This window comes from Myxocyprinus asiaticus, chromosome 31, assembly GCF_019703515.2.
Source record: "Myxocyprinus asiaticus isolate MX2 ecotype Aquarium Trade chromosome 31, UBuf_Myxa_2, whole genome shotgun sequence".
NCBI lineage: Eukaryota > Metazoa > Chordata > Actinopteri > Cypriniformes > Catostomidae > Myxocyprinus > Myxocyprinus asiaticus.
In genome coordinates, this window is record NC_059374.1 from 14,231,972 (window position 1) to 14,250,871 (window position 18,900).

Sequence of the window (18,900 nt, forward strand, 5' to 3'; positions counted from 1 at the left end):
CTGTCCCCTGGCAGACGGCAATGGCAGCGGCGAGTTCTCCCGGACAGCGTGCTCTTCCTCCTTTCCCAGGTTTTGACACCAGTGTAAAGGATCTCTGTTCATCTGGGAAAGGAGGAAGCGGGAACCAGATCCACATTCAGCAAGACTTTAAGTAACACAAATGCTGAACTGAAAGCATAACATCACAACATAAACACACACGAACACTGCTGCGTGTGTCTCTCTCTCTCTCTGGCGTCCCCGGCTCCACATTTGTCTCTCTCCAACGGATTGGGCAACTCAACGCAGGGCATGCATCCTCACGGTCCGGCCACGCCATCCTCCTCGTCACAATTATTTTCTGCCAACGAATTTCGCCAAATGGTGAATATAGTTTGCACCCTTGGAAATTACTGCCGGTCGGTGCAATATTTCAATCATAAAACAGTGGGCAAACATTGCATGCTTAGTTAGATACTTACATCTTACATGACACTAACACTCTTAACCTGAGCTGCTTGATGATGGGTGGCGCTGGGATAAAAATAATCAACGAGGTTCCAGTTTAGCTTCTTAAACTTGAGTACCGCTTTCATCGATATGATTGACTATCTGAAATGACATTTACAAGCGTTGTTAGACTACAGAGCACGCTAAAAAATTACCCTTTTATTTAAACCATTGTGTTATTCCTGCAAAAACTTAATGACAATTAGACAGCAGTGCATAATGGACTGCAGCAGAACAGCAACAAGGATATCAATTATTTGGGGGACAATCTGGCCATATCTGAATATTGGAGGGGACTTGTCCCCTTCAGCTTATATTGTGGTTAAGGCCCTGACTAGAATTGATGTTGCTCGGGATAGTTGTTCCTCTATAGATTTAACAGTGGTGTCAGGATGTATTGCAGGGTTATGTTTATGGGATATCTGGGAAGACACTACAATATGTAGTGGTCACTTTCCAACATTTTGTAAAATAGGTATGGATGTAACTGAAATTGTAGAGGACAAGATACCTAGGTGGAAATTTAAAACAGCAAATTGGGAGACATATAAATATCTAAATGACATAAGGTTGCAAGAATTGGATTTGACTGAGGAAGTAGAGGATATAGAAGAGTTTAATGAAAATATATGTAAAACTTTGTATAATACTGCATAGGAAGTTATTGGCAAAAGCAAAGGGTCAAAAAGAAAGAAAGCAGTACCATGGTGGATAGGTAGCAAAGCAATACAAATTAGGAATAAGGCCTTTAGGAAGATTACAAGAACTCAAGCATTTGAAGATCTTATTTTATATTAGAAAGCGCAAGCAGAACTAAGGAGGGTAATTAGAACTGCAAAAAAGAGTTACTGGAGGGATTTTTGTAAATCTGTAGGTGAGGAGGTAGATATTAGTGAAGTATGGGGCATGATCAGGTAAATGGATGGAATACATAAACGCCATAGATTACCTATACTAAATAGTAAAGGAAAAATAGCTGTGACAAAAACTGAAAAGGCAGAAATGCTAGCTGATGTTTTTATCTAAATACATAGTAACAATAATGTATCGGAAGAAATGAAAGAATACAGAGAACAAAATAGGAGGAGGAACCCAGATATTATGGTGGGAAGAAAGCCTTCTGGGGATTCTCTTGATGTGGAATTTTCATTGTATGAATTAAAAAAAGTTATTAGGGGAGCTAACAAGACATCTCCAGGAAAGGATGAGATTTGTTATATGATGGTTAAAAACCTGTCTGATAAATCTTTAAGAGTAATACTGCATCTGTTTAATAAAGTATGGAGGATAGGCAGACTTCCTTCTTAATGGAAGAATGGAGATATTGCCAATTGAAAAGCTGGGTAAGGTTAGATCTAAAGCTGAGAGTTATAGGCCAATAGCATTGACATCCAATATGTGTAAGATTATGGAGCATATAATTGTATACAGTGCTGGAAAAGAAAGGACTTATACTGTATCTCCATATCCGAGTGGCTTCCATAAAGGGCATAGTACAATGGATGCTGCTCAGTGTTTGGAAGCACAAATAAGAAAGGCACAGGCTAATAAAGAAGTGATAATGGGTCTGTTTTTTGACATAGAGAAAGCTTATGATATGCTTTGGAGAGAGGGACTTTTAATAAAGCTAAAATATCTGGGTATTGAAGGAAGAATGTACAATTGGATAATGGATTTTTTGATTGATAGAACAGTACAAGTGAGAATGGGGTCATCTTATACTAAAATCTATAAAATAGACAATGGCACACCACAAGAAAATGTATGCAGCCCAATACTGTTTAATATCATGATAAATAATGTATTTCAGCAAATAAAAATTAGATATAGGAAGATCACTCTATGCTGATGATGGAGCCATATGGAAGCGAGGTCGTAACATCACACATGTAACAAAAGTCATAGAGTTAGCAGTAAATGAAGTTGAAAAATGGGCCAATAAATGGAGTTTTAGATTGTCAGTAGCCAAAACTCAGGTGATATATTTTACATATAGTAACAGAATTCCAGAAGTAAAAGTGAAATTTTATGGGCAAGTACATGAACAAGTCAATGTCATAAGATATCTAGGTATCTAGATGGACTCTAGGTTGACCTTCAGTATACATGCTCAGAAATTACTGGATAAATGTAAAAAAGGTATAAATATATTAAGGTGTTTAGCAGGAGCTGAATGGGGTTCAAGTGGAATATCATTAAGACGAATCTATTGTGCATTGATCAGGTCTACACTGGATTATGGTAGTATTATTTACAATTCTGCGTCACCAACTTTGATTAAAAAAATTGAAACAGTACAGGCACAAGCTTTAAGAGTATGTTGTGGTGCTTTTAGATCATCTCCAATACCTGCATTGCAGGTAGAGATGGGAGAAATGCCCTTGTGTTTATGTAGATTAAAACTGGCAATGACATATTGGGTTCATTTGAAAGGACAGTCTGAGAATCACCCTGTAAAAAAGGTTTTGGATGAATGCGGGGAGCATGGAAACAGTAACATTAGAAGTTTTGGATGGACAGCTAATAATGATGCTCAAGCAATGACAGTTAGTCCCACTCTTGTAATACCAATTATACCTCCCTGGCTAATCCCTATGCCTAGAGTTGATCTCCAGCTACAGGATAAAATTAAAAATGAGACATCTATCCCTAAGCAGTTTATAGTACAACACTGTCTAGACCACGCATATTTCTCAGTGCTCAGTATATATACAGATGCTTCCAAGAATCCTAACTCTGGTCACACAACTTCAGCAGTATATATTCCTAAATTCAAAATCAGCATAAAGAAGAGGACGACTAATGACATTTCAGTATTCACAACAGAATTAACAGCCATTTTTTTGGGGTAGAGGAAGTTCAGCCCATGGATGTGGTTATATGTTCTGATTCATACTCAGCCTTAACTAGTCTTGTAAGTGGGCAGTCTACATCAAGACAAGCTATAGTTTACAAGATCCTTACAAGTCTGCTAAAAATACAGAATATGGGAATAATGCTAAGTTTCCTATGGGTACCTGCCCATGTGGGATTCCAAGGAAATGAAGTAGTTGATGATTTGGCAAAACAAGAAACTGAACATCCAGAAGCTGACATTCACGTACCACTAAGTAAGGTAGAGGTTGAAGGGAAAATTACGACATAGATGAATACAAAGTGGCAAGAATTATGGGAGGAAGAAACAAAGGAGAGACAACTTTACAGTATCCAAAAACAAGTCAGTACTGGGAGAATTGGTCATAATAACAGGAAGAATGACACGATAATCATCCGTCTTTGAATAGGGCACACTTGTTTAAATTATTCATTATCCAGAATAGGGAATCATGAAACAGGACAATGTACAAACTGCAGTCAAATAGAAACTGTTGAGCATGTGCTTTTAGTATGCACAGCATATGAAAGAGAAAGACATGAGCTTGCACAGATACTTAGAACAATAGGTGTAAAAACTCACATTGCAAAATCTACTTAAAGGTGCACTCAGCGATTCCTGAGATACACTGTTGATATTCGAACTCAACTGCCAAAACAAATACACCCCTAACTTCAGTGCTCTTTTGGAAGCTCCGCCCCCCAAATTCATGCACGCGAGACGGTTTTATGCACACCAGCTCCAGACACGCACAACTCTCCTGCTACTAAATCTAATATCATAACAACAGCATATATGAGTTCTGTGAAACATAGCAAAATTTATGTTACTCACCTATCGAGAAGAAAAAGAGCAACTTCTGCATCCGTCTTCAAGCCTTTTACCTCTCTGAGGCCTATCCACTGATGAAAAACCTCACCGATGTTGATGCAGCTCCTAGCCCTCGACTTATCATAATCCATCTTTTTTAGTTTATATTCGTCTGACCTTTTTCTCTTGGTCTGTTTCTCAGCCATTTGTCCTCCTTGGAGTTTAGAAAGTTTGCATCAGCCAGATTTACCGTCACTCTTCTAATGAATTTCCCTATCGCTCTGCCCCCAGCCCCCATCCTGTGCACACGCAAGAACCACCCCCTGTTGCTGATTGGCTGGAGTAGTGTTGTGTGGATCGGTCTGATCCACTTTGTTTTTGTTCCATTTACAGAGCCAGGGCAGCCCATCCACAGAATGGACAGCTAGCAGACTGTGAGGAGATATTTGCAGAATTTGACCAAAAATATATTGGATTAGAATTACTGAGTGCACCTTTAAGTAATGCCCCAGGACAAACAAAAGTGCACAGTGCTTTATTAAAAGATCTCAAAACAACCGATTTAGAAAAAATGATTTAAATATCACACACACACACACACACACACACACACACACACACACACACATACAGTAATCAATTATTATTATTTTTATTTTTAGGTTTTTTTTCCCCCCTTCCATTCGGCGCTCCACACTCCTGTCCAGATGGTTGCAGTAATGCACCATGAGCCAATAAAATCTAGAAAATCTGAAGAAGAAGAAGAAGAAGAAGAAAGATGGCGATCTTCAGTGTGTATGTTGTCAATAAGGCTGGCGGACTCATTTACCAGTATGATAATTATGTGCCAAGGGCTGAAGTGGAGAAAACCTTCAGCTTTCCTCTTGATTTAGTATTAAAGATACATGATGAGAAAGTCGTTGTTTCATTCGGTCAGCGGGATGGCATCAGGGGTGCGGATATGTGTGCCGTCTGTCAAATCATCTAATAGTGTCAAAATACATTTATAGGATTTGTTTTTGTTTGTTATGTGATGTGCTTTTCTTGTATGCAGTGGGTCATGCGGTTATGTCAATTAACGGGGTGGATGTAAATGGTAAATACACTGCGGAAGGCAAGGACATACAAGAGTATCTGAAAGATCCCGCAAACTATCCGGTGTCCATCAGATTCGGCAGACCTCGACTCTCCTCCAATGAGAAACTCATGCTGGCGTCAATGTTTCACTCGTGAGTAGACTTGAGTTGAGCCAAAATCCCTTACAAAATGTGCAATAGTACAGATATGTCAGATTATAATACCATGCTACCATGGTACTGAATGATTGCCATATTCACATAACATGATTTTTACACGGTACTTCAAAGAATACCGTGGTGAATGTCCAAAAAGCATGGTACTTTTTGTTAGTGCTTTCTCTCTGTAAAAGTTCACTTAAGACTCAAAAGAGATTAATCTAGAAAGCATAGTGCAGGTTATGATATATTTTGTGAAATTAAAAGTTTTAAAGGGATAGTTCACCCAAAAATGAAAATTAGTTCATTATTTACTCACCCTTATGCCATCCCAAATGTGTGTGACTTTATTTGATCTGCTGAACACAAACAAGGATTTTTAGAAGAATATCTCAGATCTGCAGGTCCATACAATGCAAGTGAATGGTGACCAGAACTTTGAAGCTCCAAAAAACACATAAAGGCAGCATAAAAGTAATTAATATGACTCCAGTGGTTAAATCCATGTCTAATGAGGCAATATGTTGCCTTACATGTAATATAATATAACTCAGTTAGTGCTGTCAGTCGATTACATTTTTTAATTGTGATTAATCCCATAATAATACTTATTTTCCTGCCAAAATTCATTTATTTCCATCTTAGGAAATAAAACAAAACAATATGTAACAACATAATACTTTAACATTTTCCAAACAAAGCCTTCCACAGTATAAAGATAGAAATGCACTAAAATAGCACCAATTCAAGTAAAATCACACGTTTCCCAAAGTCTAAGTGGGAGGTTGACTATTGAAAGAACTAGTTTACCCATTGGTCACTGTAAAAGAATTTGGTTCTTGGGGTGAGAAAGGAGTAATCAGGAATGGTGAACTTCAACTCATTTGGTATGTTTATTTACTAATCAGAACAAAAACACTCTCTCGCAAAACTCTCATGCCACACAGGCTCAGCGGGTGTGTGTGCGGGTCTCTCTCTCTCCCCCTCTACTGGCATCTGGCTCGCTTTTAGCTCGTCTGCACTCTCAATGCAGTGACAAACAGCTGTTAGAGACAGTCATTGACAGGTGATGATCCTTACCGTTCTCATGTCCTGATCTCGCTCTCCATTCACAAGCCGGTGCTCGACCACACCCCCAGTACCACAGTTGCATTTTCATTATAGTGATGGGATTTTTGTCAGCGTACTGGTTAGTTCGGACAGTTTGTTTCAATGAACCGGTTAAAAAAAAAAGATTCACCAGTTCTTTTACGTCTTCGTGTAATGACGTCATTAAGTTATAATAATAAGGGTGTTTATTGTCATCATTGTTTCATTCAGTGATTACATCTTGGATAAGTTTCCTACATTAAAGTTTTGCACGTAAAGCACCCAATACAGATACTGATGTACAGACGTGTTTGTTCTACGTGTCTAAAGCATATCAAGTGAATAAACTAGTCTTAATCAACTCACCCTTTTTACAGAACCCATGACCCAGCTCATAACAACTTTAAATATAATCTGCATTCACAATACTCAATCGTAAAATTCATTTCCATCTCTCGACTGAAACATTTCGCCCCCTCATTCAAGTCCTCGGTTCACGCGTGCTCATCAGCAGCTCACTCATCAGTTCTCAGTATGTCCGAAAGAGGCAGATTCTCAGTTCAGTGTACTGGTGACTCGAGAGCTGCTGTGCTGCGAGCGACTCGTACTGTTGACTCGAGAATAGTTGCGACCGGAGCGTTCAGTCTGATTTGTGAACTAGTTGGAGTGGTTGATTACAATGAAGAGTTTGGAAAAGCTGATTACTCCCAGTTATTGGCTCATTTCGATTCGGAGTGTCAGTCAAGTCCGAGAGACAGGTTAAGATAGAGTAACTTGTGGATCAGTGTTTCGAGATGCGAACTGTTTCAAATGATTCGGTCCGATTTGTTGAACCGTTTCAACTCGTTCACTGAAAAGAACCGGTTCAAAAGAACAATTTGTTCACAAACTGGACATCACTTCTTCATTGTAATGGGCATTAAATCTGTTAAACTCAAATCCTCCACAATATTAATCTGCCGGTAGACTGTGGCTATCCGTTTTCCTACAGCAATCGTGAAGCTGCATTCATGATTCGCGTCAGGATTTCAGCACCAGCGTCAAGCACCGCTTTGAACTCCACATGACGTTTGCAGACAAAAACGTCTCATTCTGCATTTTGGTGATAGTTAAGACTTGACATGCTTCTGTGGTAATTAAAATGTGCCTTACATAGGCTGAAAATACTTGATTACTATCATAAGTCCCATCTGGGCTTGTTTTGTACATCAAAGAGGTCCTTTCTCCATCATTTTATCATTGACAGGGAAGCGCTATTGTTTGTGTGTTTGTAGCGTGTGCATCAGTGTAATTACTCCGGGCGGACAGATTGCAAAGGTTGCGCCCACCCAACAAGTGTTTATGCTGGTTTATGCTGTATTCATGGTAAATGTGTTAATCACGATTAAGACAAATTAATGTGTTAAACTGTTTTAATGAATCACATACGTTAACACATTAATTCTGACAGCTCTAAATATAATTTAATGTAACATAATATAATATAAACATATACAGTCATTGTCAGAAGCATAGCAATCATTATAATGTGGGACTATGCCCCCCCAGACCCTTAATTGTGAAAAATATGTATATAAAAAAACTTTTCATAAAATGTGATTTCACCTTCCCCTTCTTTTCCCAAGACTGTTTGCCATTGGATCACAGTTATCACCTGAGGTTGGCAGCTCTGGTATTGAAATGCTGGAGACAGATGTGTTTAAACTGCACTGCTTTCAGACACTCACAGGTAGGTCTTTTTTTGAAAGGACAAAATGGCACGTTAATATGGTGGCTGACCACAATCTAAGTGAATCTTTTTTTTTTTTTTTGCAGGTATAAAGTTCATTGTATTGGCAGACCCTCGGCAGTCTGGTATTGATGTTCTCTTAAGAAAGATTTATGAAATCTACTCAGACTTTGCATTGAAGAATCCTTTCTACTCTTTAGAGATGCCTATCAGGTGTGTAATGTTTTACTGTTGTTCAGTTCATGAGCTTCATATGCGCCATGCTAAAGAAAACAAACAGCTTAAACCAGCCTTAGCTGGTTTGCTGTTCTTTAAGGCTGTCAAATTGAAATTTCGAAATTCGACATTCTGTGAATTTAAGATAAAAATGCACATTCGAATGCTAAAATGAGCATTTGAATTTTGGATGTCTGCCCAGCACTGATGATTACTTACATTATTGGGGTAAAACAGACACAGTACAACAAATAAATCAAAACACACGTTCCTTGAGATGCATTTTGTTGGTAGAATTTCCTTTTAAAGGTGAGGTGTGTAATTTTTGTGCTGTTAGTGGCACCAAACTGAATGACAAAAATGATGTTTTCAAACAACATTTTCCAACACCCCTTAGACTAATCACGCCCTTTTGCACTTTCAAATTCCCTATGAACAAATAGGCCATACTAAATAAAAGGTAATAAACGTTTAACGTCGTAAATGAGTCTGTTAACGCGTGCGGGGGATCCAGCACATGTGGTAGGATGGTTCTTCTGGTAACTAGTATATGTGATGACAGTGTCGTTTCTGACCATTTTGGCGCCAAAGGCAAGATCGGGAGGCGGCGGTGTATTAGCGACTTATGCGCAGATCTCTTTATTGGCGCTCCCGTTTACCAGAGCAATCTTATTATTGGTGGTGGTGGTGTGTGTGTGTCTTCCACCTTGTAAGTGTGACACCAATGTTCACTCTGGTTTTACTCCGTTTTCTGTCTCTGTATTTTAGCAATCTTCAAATTTTGGCTTTAACATCTGTAGACGTAGCTAAATTTCTTTTCATGTGTACACGTCTGGCATGGATGTTCATATTCCCCCTGGCTGAACAGCTAGTTCAAGTAGCCACGCCCAAAACTCACACTATAGGTTGAGCTAGAAAGGGAATGGTGGAGCTGAGCAGGCTGCTCAAAATATAAACATCAATGTTTATTGATGCCTGGGAGACTCAGTGTTTACTTTTGGGGTAGGTAAACTCACGAATGGCTTACTTATAGTTGTCAATAAACTGGGATAGTAGAACGTATTTCGACATCAAAAAAGTTACATACTTCACCTTTAAATTGACAGAGCATTAAAAAATGCATCGTTACTGCCTGAGATGCTGAATAAATGGTGAGAAATGACGCAATGTTCAAAGATGTCTGTCTAGCTCATTCTAACATAAAAAAGAAAAAAGCGTTCAGAGTGAACGGCCCCCAGAGGTGGAGGTCTTTGGCGGTTATGTCTTGACAATGCTTTATTCCGTTATCAGTGTCTCGCTGTAAAAGCATTAGGTACGTATACAACTGAAAATGAAAAACACTATGGTATCGCTGGTATTATGCTTGAGTCCTTGGTAGTACTAATGTGCAACACTAAGTTAACATAAAACCGTCTATTGAAGCGTTTCTTTTCTCATTTTACTTTTTTATTTGAGAATATGAACTGGGTAAACCTTTTGACTTTATCATTTTACGCACATTTGTTAACAGCCAGATATGTTCTTTGCAATAAACAATCACTACAACACGATGCTGATTGGTTTATATTATATTGATTTGGGGGGCATGGTTTTAGATTTGTGATGCCATCCATCAGCGAGGTATTTTGTATAACAAAAATGTTCCTGGATTTCTTTCAGATGTGAGCTTTTCGACCAAAATCTGAAGAGTGCCCTGGAAATAGCAGAGAAAGCTGGTACATTTGGACCAGGCTCCTGAACTGGACCTGCATTAAGTATTTTCATCTGTCTGATGGGATTTCTAGAATTTCTTCTATCAAACTTGTCCTGAAAAAATGGCTGAATTGCTGGCATAAGCATAATGCTTACTGTTAAGATTTAAGGTCAAAGAAGTGAATGGAGTTTAAAGGCCACAATGACAGTTTATTTTTTACATTCATTCACTTTCTTTTCAAGTATGATAAATCCCAAATTTGCAGTGAGAAAAAATATTTGATGAACCCATTGTAAATAATGTATATGGACACAGTTTAAGTTGTTTATAATGTAAACTGTAAATGAGCTCCTATGCAGAATGTCTAAACGAGCAACTTGGAATTTGGCTACATAATGTATTGTTTATATAAATGTCATGTTTACTGGCATCTATCCAAATGTAACGTATATGGAATTTGTTTTCGTTAAGCGGAATATGATGATATGTGGTATGGAGTTTTGAAGTACATTGTACCACATGGCCGATTCTAAAATGTAGATATTTCTGACATCCCCCTCTCAGTCCATGAAAAGACAACCCATTTCCCACCCTTAAGTTCAAAATCACCCCCAAAAATTGCATCTTAGCACCGGCCATGCTGTACCAGTCTCTTTAGTTTGAGTAAAATTTAAAAGTGGCTAAAAATTCAAATAAATGTCAAACAGGGCAATCATATAATGAACATGCAAACAAGTACAGCATAATGTGAGTCTTGCCATTTTTTTTTATTTATATAAACTCATTTAAATGTACTATTAAACAGTCATGTGATATAACACAAGGTTACGTATTTCATCATAGACTTTTATGAATTTGTAATGCCACACAGATACAGAGGTAGGACTAGTTAAAGATCTGAAAGTGATGACGAAATACATTTTGTTTCTAGCTAATTTAAGGCAGTTTGTTAATACCACTGAGGAAATGGTGTTCCCATACCTTAATAAACAGTAAATTGTACCATTTTGCAATGTAAGTGTATAGAGATCAGAACCGTTCTAAATACTGCCATCCATTTTAAAGATGAATACAGAATAAATAACAAAATTTGCTTATGAAAGCAATGTTCACAACATGGTATCCTATTTTGCACATTGGTAAAGATAAAATGGAAAGTCTTGAAAGTGGATTTTCAGATATCTATAAAAAGATATCAAGTGATACTGGTATTGCACATGTTTCATATGCAAAGGGAAAGTCCTGGAAAAGGTGCTGATGTAACTTGCAGTTGTCAATGGTAGTAGTGCAAAAGCCTTCAAACAATGAAAGTCCTTTTTTTCACTTCTATTGTGAATCCATTCATATTATACAGACTTTATGGGTTGTGCCATTGGTATATTAAAAAGTAGTTTAAAGACACTTAAATAATACTCTAATGTTCAGTCAGCTTTCTTGGGTACATTTCCCATCTTGGTGCGGATGTTCCGAAGCAGGAAGTATCCAACCGTGGTGACAGTACAGCTTACTTCTGCTACCCAGAAAGCTGAGTTCCATCCATAGTGTTTGGCAATGGTCCCAAAAGGCAACCCTGAGAGAAAACCGCCAACTGCCAACAAAACAACCATAAAAATACATTGATATCCTCTGGAACCATATATGTATATATTTGTTTGAAATTAGTTTCTGAAATTTAGTGTCGTTTGGGTTAGCAAAATTTCAGGAATGACTATTGCATCAAAATGTGACTCGTTCCATAATTTTGAGTCACAAATCTGTACTTGCTCAACTCCAAACCATGAAGATGTATTAATTTAAACATTGGCAGAGACTTTCCTTCTCACTTTAGTGCATAAAACTCAAAATATTGGAGCAGGTCACATATGTATGTTCATCTAAATTATGCTTTTGTAGTAGAGATACAAATGGTTGTAAATTCAGAAGATTATCACCATTTGCCATCAAGGCAACAATGGCATGAGAGGTTCCACAGTAGTTTGATGGAGCGCTCTCATTCGCAAGAACTCCAAATAATGCAATCGGTCCATATGAGGAGAAGCCAAAAGCTGCACCCAACAGAAGTATCCAGACCTGGGTGTGAATTAAAATAAAAGAACATTAAATAACACGGTAAGACATGGCACAAACACTGACGTTAAATGTTCATTTATAACATACAATATGAGGGCTGAAGTGATAGTAAGCTTACATTTGAGCTGTGTGCTGTGACAGTGGTACGGAAGAGGTACATTGAGACACACATCCCAGCCATCATAGAGAGCAAGAGACCATGGCGAGGGTTGCCATACCTGCGCAATCCTTGCTGCCAATAAAACAGAATTGAGAAACAATCTGAAAAAATGTACCCTCCTTCACAATTTGAGGTGTCATTCAGGTATAATTATGTTTAACGTAACATTGCAAACTTACCTTTGCCACGGCCCTGTCTGACAGGTATCCTGCTGCTAAACTACCCATCAGTCCTCCGATCTCTAGAGCACTCATAAAAGAACTGCCTGTGAAAATTAACATGTATGCTAATTTTAGGCCAAGAACCGAGAGTCTAAAGCAAAATATTTCTAAAGATTACATTACAAAATTTAACCCCCAAAGGGCTTTACTATTTTTACACATGAATTATGAAATGTGTCAGCAAAGCATGTAGTAAACATGGACTTTAAATACCCATTAGTGTTGACTGGCCCTTGTCCTGGATAAGGAAAAGTTGTCCCCAGTCAGTGTAAGCTGTCTTGACCCCAAACACCACCAAGTAGCCCGATGATAACACCCACAGATATGGGGAGAGAATGAATTCTTTGAATGAGCTATCATCTTTGCTGGAGCCTGAAATTCAGATACAGGCAGATAATAAATCAAAATGTACAACTGTTCTTGGAGTGCAGACAGTATACTTTGGTTTGTGCAGATGAACAAATTGATTCAGAGTCCGTTAGTTCAGTCAGAGTGACCAGAGAAAACATGTACTAACACACAGTAAAACACACCCCTCTGCACTCTGTTTTGGTCCAATAGTTCATTCTTCAAAGAGCTAGGGAAAGAAATAGTTTATCTTAATTTTTTCTACAGTCGAATTGACTTTCAATGATTGCTTAAAAACATGTAAAGACAAATCCTATTATAAGCGCCGAGGTTGTTCATCGATGGTATATGCTTCCATTTAAGCCATAAGTCTGAGTTATTTCCACTTTGTTTAAAAATCATGTTTGCGAAATTCTTGGTAAACAACTAAATTACCCACGGTTCAGCAGAGAAAGATCCACCAATCAGAGAACCGCGTGACAGCCCACTACCATGACGTACTGTGAATGACACAAATCGAAGTCGGCCTCCCTTCACCCTTAAACTACTTGTATATTTGTACATATCAGAATATTTTGCAATAAATGTGAAATATATAGTTTCTATACTCATAATCAACAACCTGATATCAATAGTTTTATAAATTCCCATCGATTTTAATGCGACTACGTCATTCAAGGTGCTTCATGGAATTGTAGTCCGTGCCCTCATTAAAGATGGTAAGTACACAGTCTTGTACCATTGTCTTTTTGTCAGATTGTTTTGCCTCAAAACAAAGTTGGTAATGTTGTGATTCACATTGGAGCTGGTTGCTGTGGTTCATGGCTTACAGCTCTTTTATGGAGGATTTTTGGGAAAGCCTATGCAAAACTTTAGTGGTAAAAAATACTTCTGGTACTTCTAGAAAAGACCAATGTTCATTGGACAAGAGGCTCTAAATTATTTTGGGGCATGGAAAGTCCCGCCTTAGCCCTAAAATGAGTGGGACTTATAATTGAAACAGTGATGTATGTGATTGACAGCGTTTGAAATGTAAAAGTCCCTCTGTCAAGTGCGGCGTGTTTGCCTGAATAGCTATTTGTCAACATTAACCAATAGACCGTGCGGCCTTGACAATGTCAGCCAAAAAGAAAAGTTGTTTCAGAGATGGAGTATGTCTACACATTTTGATGAAAGAATACAAAAACCCTTTTTTTTCTTTGGAATAATGTGTACTGGTGTTTCGTGCACAGTATGACCAGAAACGTGAATTAAGAAAGCCATACCTCTTAAATGCAAAATGTATGTGCAATTGAGTGAATTTCGAAGGCACCATACCTCCTTTTCCTTTCTTTGCACCAGCTTCAATATTGGGCAGGCCAACCTCACTAGGCTCATTTCGGATAACAAGCAGGCAGAAGATGGACATGACCACACAGGTCAGGCCCGAGATGGACAGCGTGGACCTCCAGCTGTAGCTCTGAGCCATCAGTGTGGCAATGATGGGCCCTAGACCCCCAGCCAAATTCATACTGCAGGACAGCACTGCCCACCACGTCCCAAACTGAGATGGCTCAAACCACTAATCAAAAAGAATATGGACATTTGTAAGTCTACCCACTAAGGCATACCACAATATTATCATAAAAAGACATACCGTACCTTTCGCAGTACTTTTGCACATGGTGGCCAACCCAAACCCTGACCCAGTCCATTCAGAAACCACAGGCCTGCGAACACCGCCACCGAGGAGGACAGGGAGAAAATCATGTTGATGCCACCCACCATAAACAGCCCAATAGAGAAAAGCCATCGTGCACTGATCTGATCGGACAGCACACCGCTTATGAACTTACTGATGGCATAAGCCAGCGATTGACTACTAGTGATAAGACCTGCAGTAAACAAAGATTAAATAAAAGTTGATTAGACTTCAGCAGAGAGTGGCTCCTATTCAAAAATCATTTTTTGACAATGACTGATGGTATGAAAGAACAGTTCTTTAGTGGCTTCCATTTCATATTGTCTTAAGTACTGTAAAGACTTCAGTAATAAGATACATTCAAATGATCCAGGGCAACAAACCAAAGAAGATTTCATGGTAATATGGTGGTAGGAAATTAAATGCACCAAATATTAATTATTATTTACAACTGCCTCAGTACTCTCAGCCCATTAAAAAGCAGCATCATTTACATTTACTTCAGAGTCATTCTACAAATCAGGTGCCTTTTGAGTACCTCATTAATGTGTGTAAATGATGACTTGAACAATAAATAACTTCACAAACTTTTAATGTGTTATTGTATGCATTTCTCTAAACACATCCATATACACTGATCAGCCACAACATTAAAACAAACTTCCTAATATTGTGTAGGTCCCTGTCGTGCCGCCAAAACAACGCCAAATGCATATCAGAACAGCATTCTGGGATGCTATTCTTCTCACCACAATTGTACAGAGTGGTTATCTGAGTTACCGTAGACTTAGTCAGTTCAAACCAATCTGGCCATTCTCTGTTGACCTCATCAACAAGGCATTTACTGCTGCTCACTGGATGTATTTTGTTTTAGGCACCATTCGGAGTAAATTCTAGAGACTGTTGTGTGTGAAAATCCCAGGAGATCAGCAGTTACAGAAATACTCAAACAAGCCCTTCTGGCACCAACAATCATGCCACAGTCCAAATCACTGAGATCACATTTTTTACCCATTCTGATGGTTGATGTGAACATTAACTGAAGCTCCTGACCCATATCTACATGATTTTATGCACTGCACTGCTGCCACACGACTGGCTAATTAGGTAATCGCATGGAGGATTGTTGGTGCCAGATGGGCTGGTTTGAGTATTTCTGTAACTGCTGATCTCCTGGGATTTTCACACACAACAATCTCTAGAGTTTACTCAGAATGGTGCCAAAAACAAAAAAACATCCAGTGAGCGGCAGTTCTGCGGATGGAAACGCCTTTTTGATGAGAGAGGTCAACAGAGAATGGCCAGACTGGTTCAAACTGACAAAGTCTACAGTAACGCAGATAACCACTCTGTACAATTGTGATGAGAAGAATAGGTTGGCGCTGTTTTGGCAGCACGAGGGGTGCCTACACAATATTAGGCAGGTGGTTTTAGTGTTGTGGCTGATCGGTGTGTGTGTGTGTGTGTGTGTGTGTGTGTGTGTGTGTGTGTGTATATATATATATATATATATATATATATATATTAGTTGATAATGTACTATTATACATCATAACTATCCTTTATTAAAATAATAATACAAAAATCCATAAATTAAACACTTTAAAATCAAGTCATAATAACATCATCACGCTTTCAACAAGTATACACTAAAAAAAGGGAAAGCAGCTCTATTCAATTACTAAACTAGTACACTAGAAATCAACTTAATACATTTATGTTTGAGATGAGAACATAATTATATTGCCAAAAGTCCAAGTGATATTCAGCACAGTCATCAAAACATGATATGATCACATTGCTATGAAATATTCATACGGATTCAGACTCCAAACAGATGTTGTTCACTCAAACTGATTTTTACTGCTGGCTCAATTAACTTATTTAAAATGAGCTAATGGAACACAATTCTTTAGCATTTGGTCTCATCTTAATTTCAGTCCATACAATCCATCTATGTTCATTGGGACTATGTGAATAATATTTGTTGCATCAACGTATTCCTTAAACCGTGCAGGGGATTTCCAACTCCCAGCATGCTTTGCATGGGACTGGATTGGGAGAGTCCGTTTTAAAATTAAGTGTTATTTTAATGTATTTTTTATTTTTAAGAGACTTGTTAGTGTTTAATGTTCTGTTATGTTGGGATTTAGAGGAGTTTCTGTCATGTTGATGTTTTTTTTTTTTTTGAGATTATCATTGAGGAGAAGAGTGGAGCTAATGGTTAGGTCAAGGTTGGGTACAGTCCTACTAAAAGATCAGTGTGTATTTTTTTCCCCCATTAATTAAATACTGAGGGACCATCAGTAAAACCACTGATTGGGGACCTGTAAACTTTCAGCAGCACCATATTTGCAAAGATATATATATTACAAAAAAATATTAATATTATGCTAATGTGTTTGTTGCTAGCTATACCAACAAACAGGGCCGTTGCAAAGTATTTTGGGCCACCTGACTGTGTATTGCTCAGGGCCCCTTTCCTATTATAGAATACAGTTTAGAATTTGTTGTGGGACCCCCCTGGAACTGTAGGCCCCTAGAATTGTTACCACCATTCACCCCACTAGCTACGGCCCTGCCAACAAGCTGCAAGGTTAAATAGAGTTATTTGAACAGGTCAAATTCATTTAGGTTTTCGTTACACAAAGTATTTGAGTAGAGTCTACATTTTAATTTCACATCAAAGAAACTCATTTTCATTGTGTGGAACCAGGAGCTCCTGCAGCTGTACGGCCGTACGCACTGTGCGTACCATAAGCGCTCCAACTGACCTGAGAAATATTTACTCTCAGAATATTTCATCATTCATGAAATGTGTCCCGTATTTCTGTTGGCTATTTAAAAGAACTAACAATGCCCAATTTGCGAATGAATAATTCTTTTGTTTCGTTTCTTTTCAGTGAATTGGCCAAACAGGCTTGCAAAACGGTCTGATTCGATTTGTGATTCAGTACAATTCATTCAGAGCGCTCTCTCACTGAATCATTTGGAGCGGTTTCTCACACAGTAAAACAGTATTGGGATATTTACGAATACTGCACTGGATACAGTGTAAATTTATCTACAGTCATCTGAAACAAAAGACTGTCTTTTTGAGAGGTAACTTTGAGAAACTTCAGCTAGTGCTGTGTCATGTGAACAAGGGGCTGTTCAAACTGAACATGTTTTTGCATCCGCTCGTGCTGTTTTTCAATCGTTTTCCATACAAATATTTGCTAGGTGGATGTCTTTTGAAAACTGCATCATGTTTCACTGTTTCTAGCATCTCTCAGGAGCGCTGCATTTTTAGATGCTGTGTCAAGTTAAAAAGAACTTCTTCAACTGATATAAATGCGTCTCGAGACACCTGCGTTCTGCTCTATTCGTTGTGGTGCGTTTTGCTTTTGTAGCGAAAACGTGTCTGTCTGAATGGTTACTGGAAGATATGCTTTAGCCAATAGTTACATGAATGCTACTCCTCCTCAAGAAAATAAAAGAAATGCTTATCTCAAAGTCACCAGAATTGAACATTTTGTTGTTGTTTTTTACAAAATAAATAAATAAATCTCCGCAGGGAGCATGCCCCTGGACCCCCCCAGATATAAGGTTTATTAGGCAGATTTCTGTGCGTACCCTCAGATAAAATCCTACAGGCACCCCTGTGTGAGGGCAATGTCCACAACTGAATTAAGTTTACAATTTTTATTTTCAGTGAAGAGAGCCAAGGACAAGTAAATGTCTCATTTTTATCATTTTATCTTATATTTTGTAAGGTTTATGTAGTAAAACATTAAGAAAACTAGATATTTGTAAAAAATAAAAAATATTTAAAAAAAATTGCACAATGTAATTTATTAAAACTTAAAGACATTTTGTCTAATAGAATGTTTTCAATTGTTTACTTTAAAAAATAAACTTTCTAATATGGAAAAGGCATTTGTTCCAAAGAATGACACTTCAAATTAAGACAAAGGATGCGTGAAAGGTTATAAAACAATTGTGAGAGCACATGACAAAGTACAGGCCATGAAAGTTGCACATGCTCACCCAGATCATCCTTATCGAGCGTGATCTCCTGCATTACAGAGGGCATTACGAAAGAAAATGTCTTCCTGTTGAAGTAATACAAAGTGTAGCCCACAAACATGGCAAGAAATATAGTGGCTCGGTAGTAGCCATATCCAGACTTCGCCATGGTTGGCACAATTTAAAACCGATGAAGAATATCTACAAAGCCACGATGCAGGAGTTGTCTTCAGTCGAGCACAAGAGTTACCAGATGCATCTGAGGGCTATGAACTC

At 38.2% G+C, this 18,900-nt stretch overlaps 2 protein-coding genes across 3 annotated transcripts; one reads left to right on the plus strand and one right to left on the minus strand.

Moving 5' to 3' along the window:
• Nucleotides 1-4,933: 4,933 nt before the first annotated feature.
• Nucleotides 4,934-11,536, plus strand: LOC127421908 (trafficking protein particle complex subunit 4). 2 transcript variants are annotated; one of them, XM_051665121.1, is made up of 5 exons: nucleotides 4,936-5,127; nucleotides 5,229-5,403; nucleotides 8,124-8,227; nucleotides 8,314-8,440; nucleotides 10,103-11,531. In XM_051665121.1, exons 1-5 carry the CDS (start codon nucleotides 4,953-4,955, stop codon nucleotides 10,179-10,181), a joined length of 660 nt encoding a protein of 219 aa, XP_051521081.1. In that variant the 5' UTR covers nucleotides 4,936-4,952; the 3' UTR covers nucleotides 10,182-11,531. The 2 variants fall into 2 exon arrangements, with proteins under 2 accessions (XP_051521082.1, XP_051521081.1); XM_051665122.1 differs by lacking the exon at nucleotides 5,229-5,403 and having other exon boundaries at nucleotides 4,934-4,969; nucleotides 10,103-11,536.
• LOC127421899 (glucose-6-phosphate exchanger SLC37A4-like) lies at nucleotides 10,883-18,896 on the minus strand. The gene is made up of 8 exons (XM_051665108.1): nucleotides 18,646-18,896; nucleotides 14,577-14,809; nucleotides 14,253-14,496; nucleotides 12,801-12,959; nucleotides 12,546-12,631; nucleotides 12,325-12,438; nucleotides 12,068-12,206; nucleotides 10,883-11,724 (listed from the first exon to the last, which is right to left on the minus strand). Exons 1-8 carry the CDS (start codon nucleotides 18,791-18,793, stop codon nucleotides 11,558-11,560), a joined length of 1,290 nt encoding a protein of 429 aa, XP_051521068.1. The 5' UTR covers nucleotides 18,794-18,896; the 3' UTR covers nucleotides 10,883-11,557.
• Nucleotides 18,897-18,900: the final 4 nt, after the last annotated feature.

Excerpts from the sequence above, each read along its gene's own strand:
- LOC127421908 (XM_051665121.1), top strand. The coding sequence starts at position 4,953 with ATGGCGATCTTCAGTGTGTATGTTGTCAATAAGGCTGGCGGACTCATT. Across the intron at positions 5,404-8,123 it reads CTGGCGTCAATGTTTCACTC|ACTGTTTGCCATTGGATCAC; the intron begins GTGAGTAGACTT and ends TCTTTTCCCAAG. Across the intron at positions 8,228-8,313 it reads CTGCTTTCAGACACTCACAG|GTATAAAGTTCATTGTATTG; the intron begins GTAGGTCTTTTT and ends TTTTTTTTGCAG.
- LOC127421899 (XM_051665108.1), bottom strand. The coding sequence starts at position 18,793 with ATGGCGAAGTCTGGATATGGCTACTACCGAGCCACTATATTTCTTGCC. Across the intron at positions 14,810-18,645 it reads GCTCGATAAGGATGATCTGG|GTCTTATCACTAGTAGTCAA; the intron begins GTGAGCATGTGC and ends TGTTTACTGCAG. Across the intron at positions 14,497-14,576 it reads GTGCAAAAGTACTGCGAAAG|TGGTTTGAGCCATCTCAGTT; the intron begins GTACGGTATGTC and ends CTTTTTGATTAG.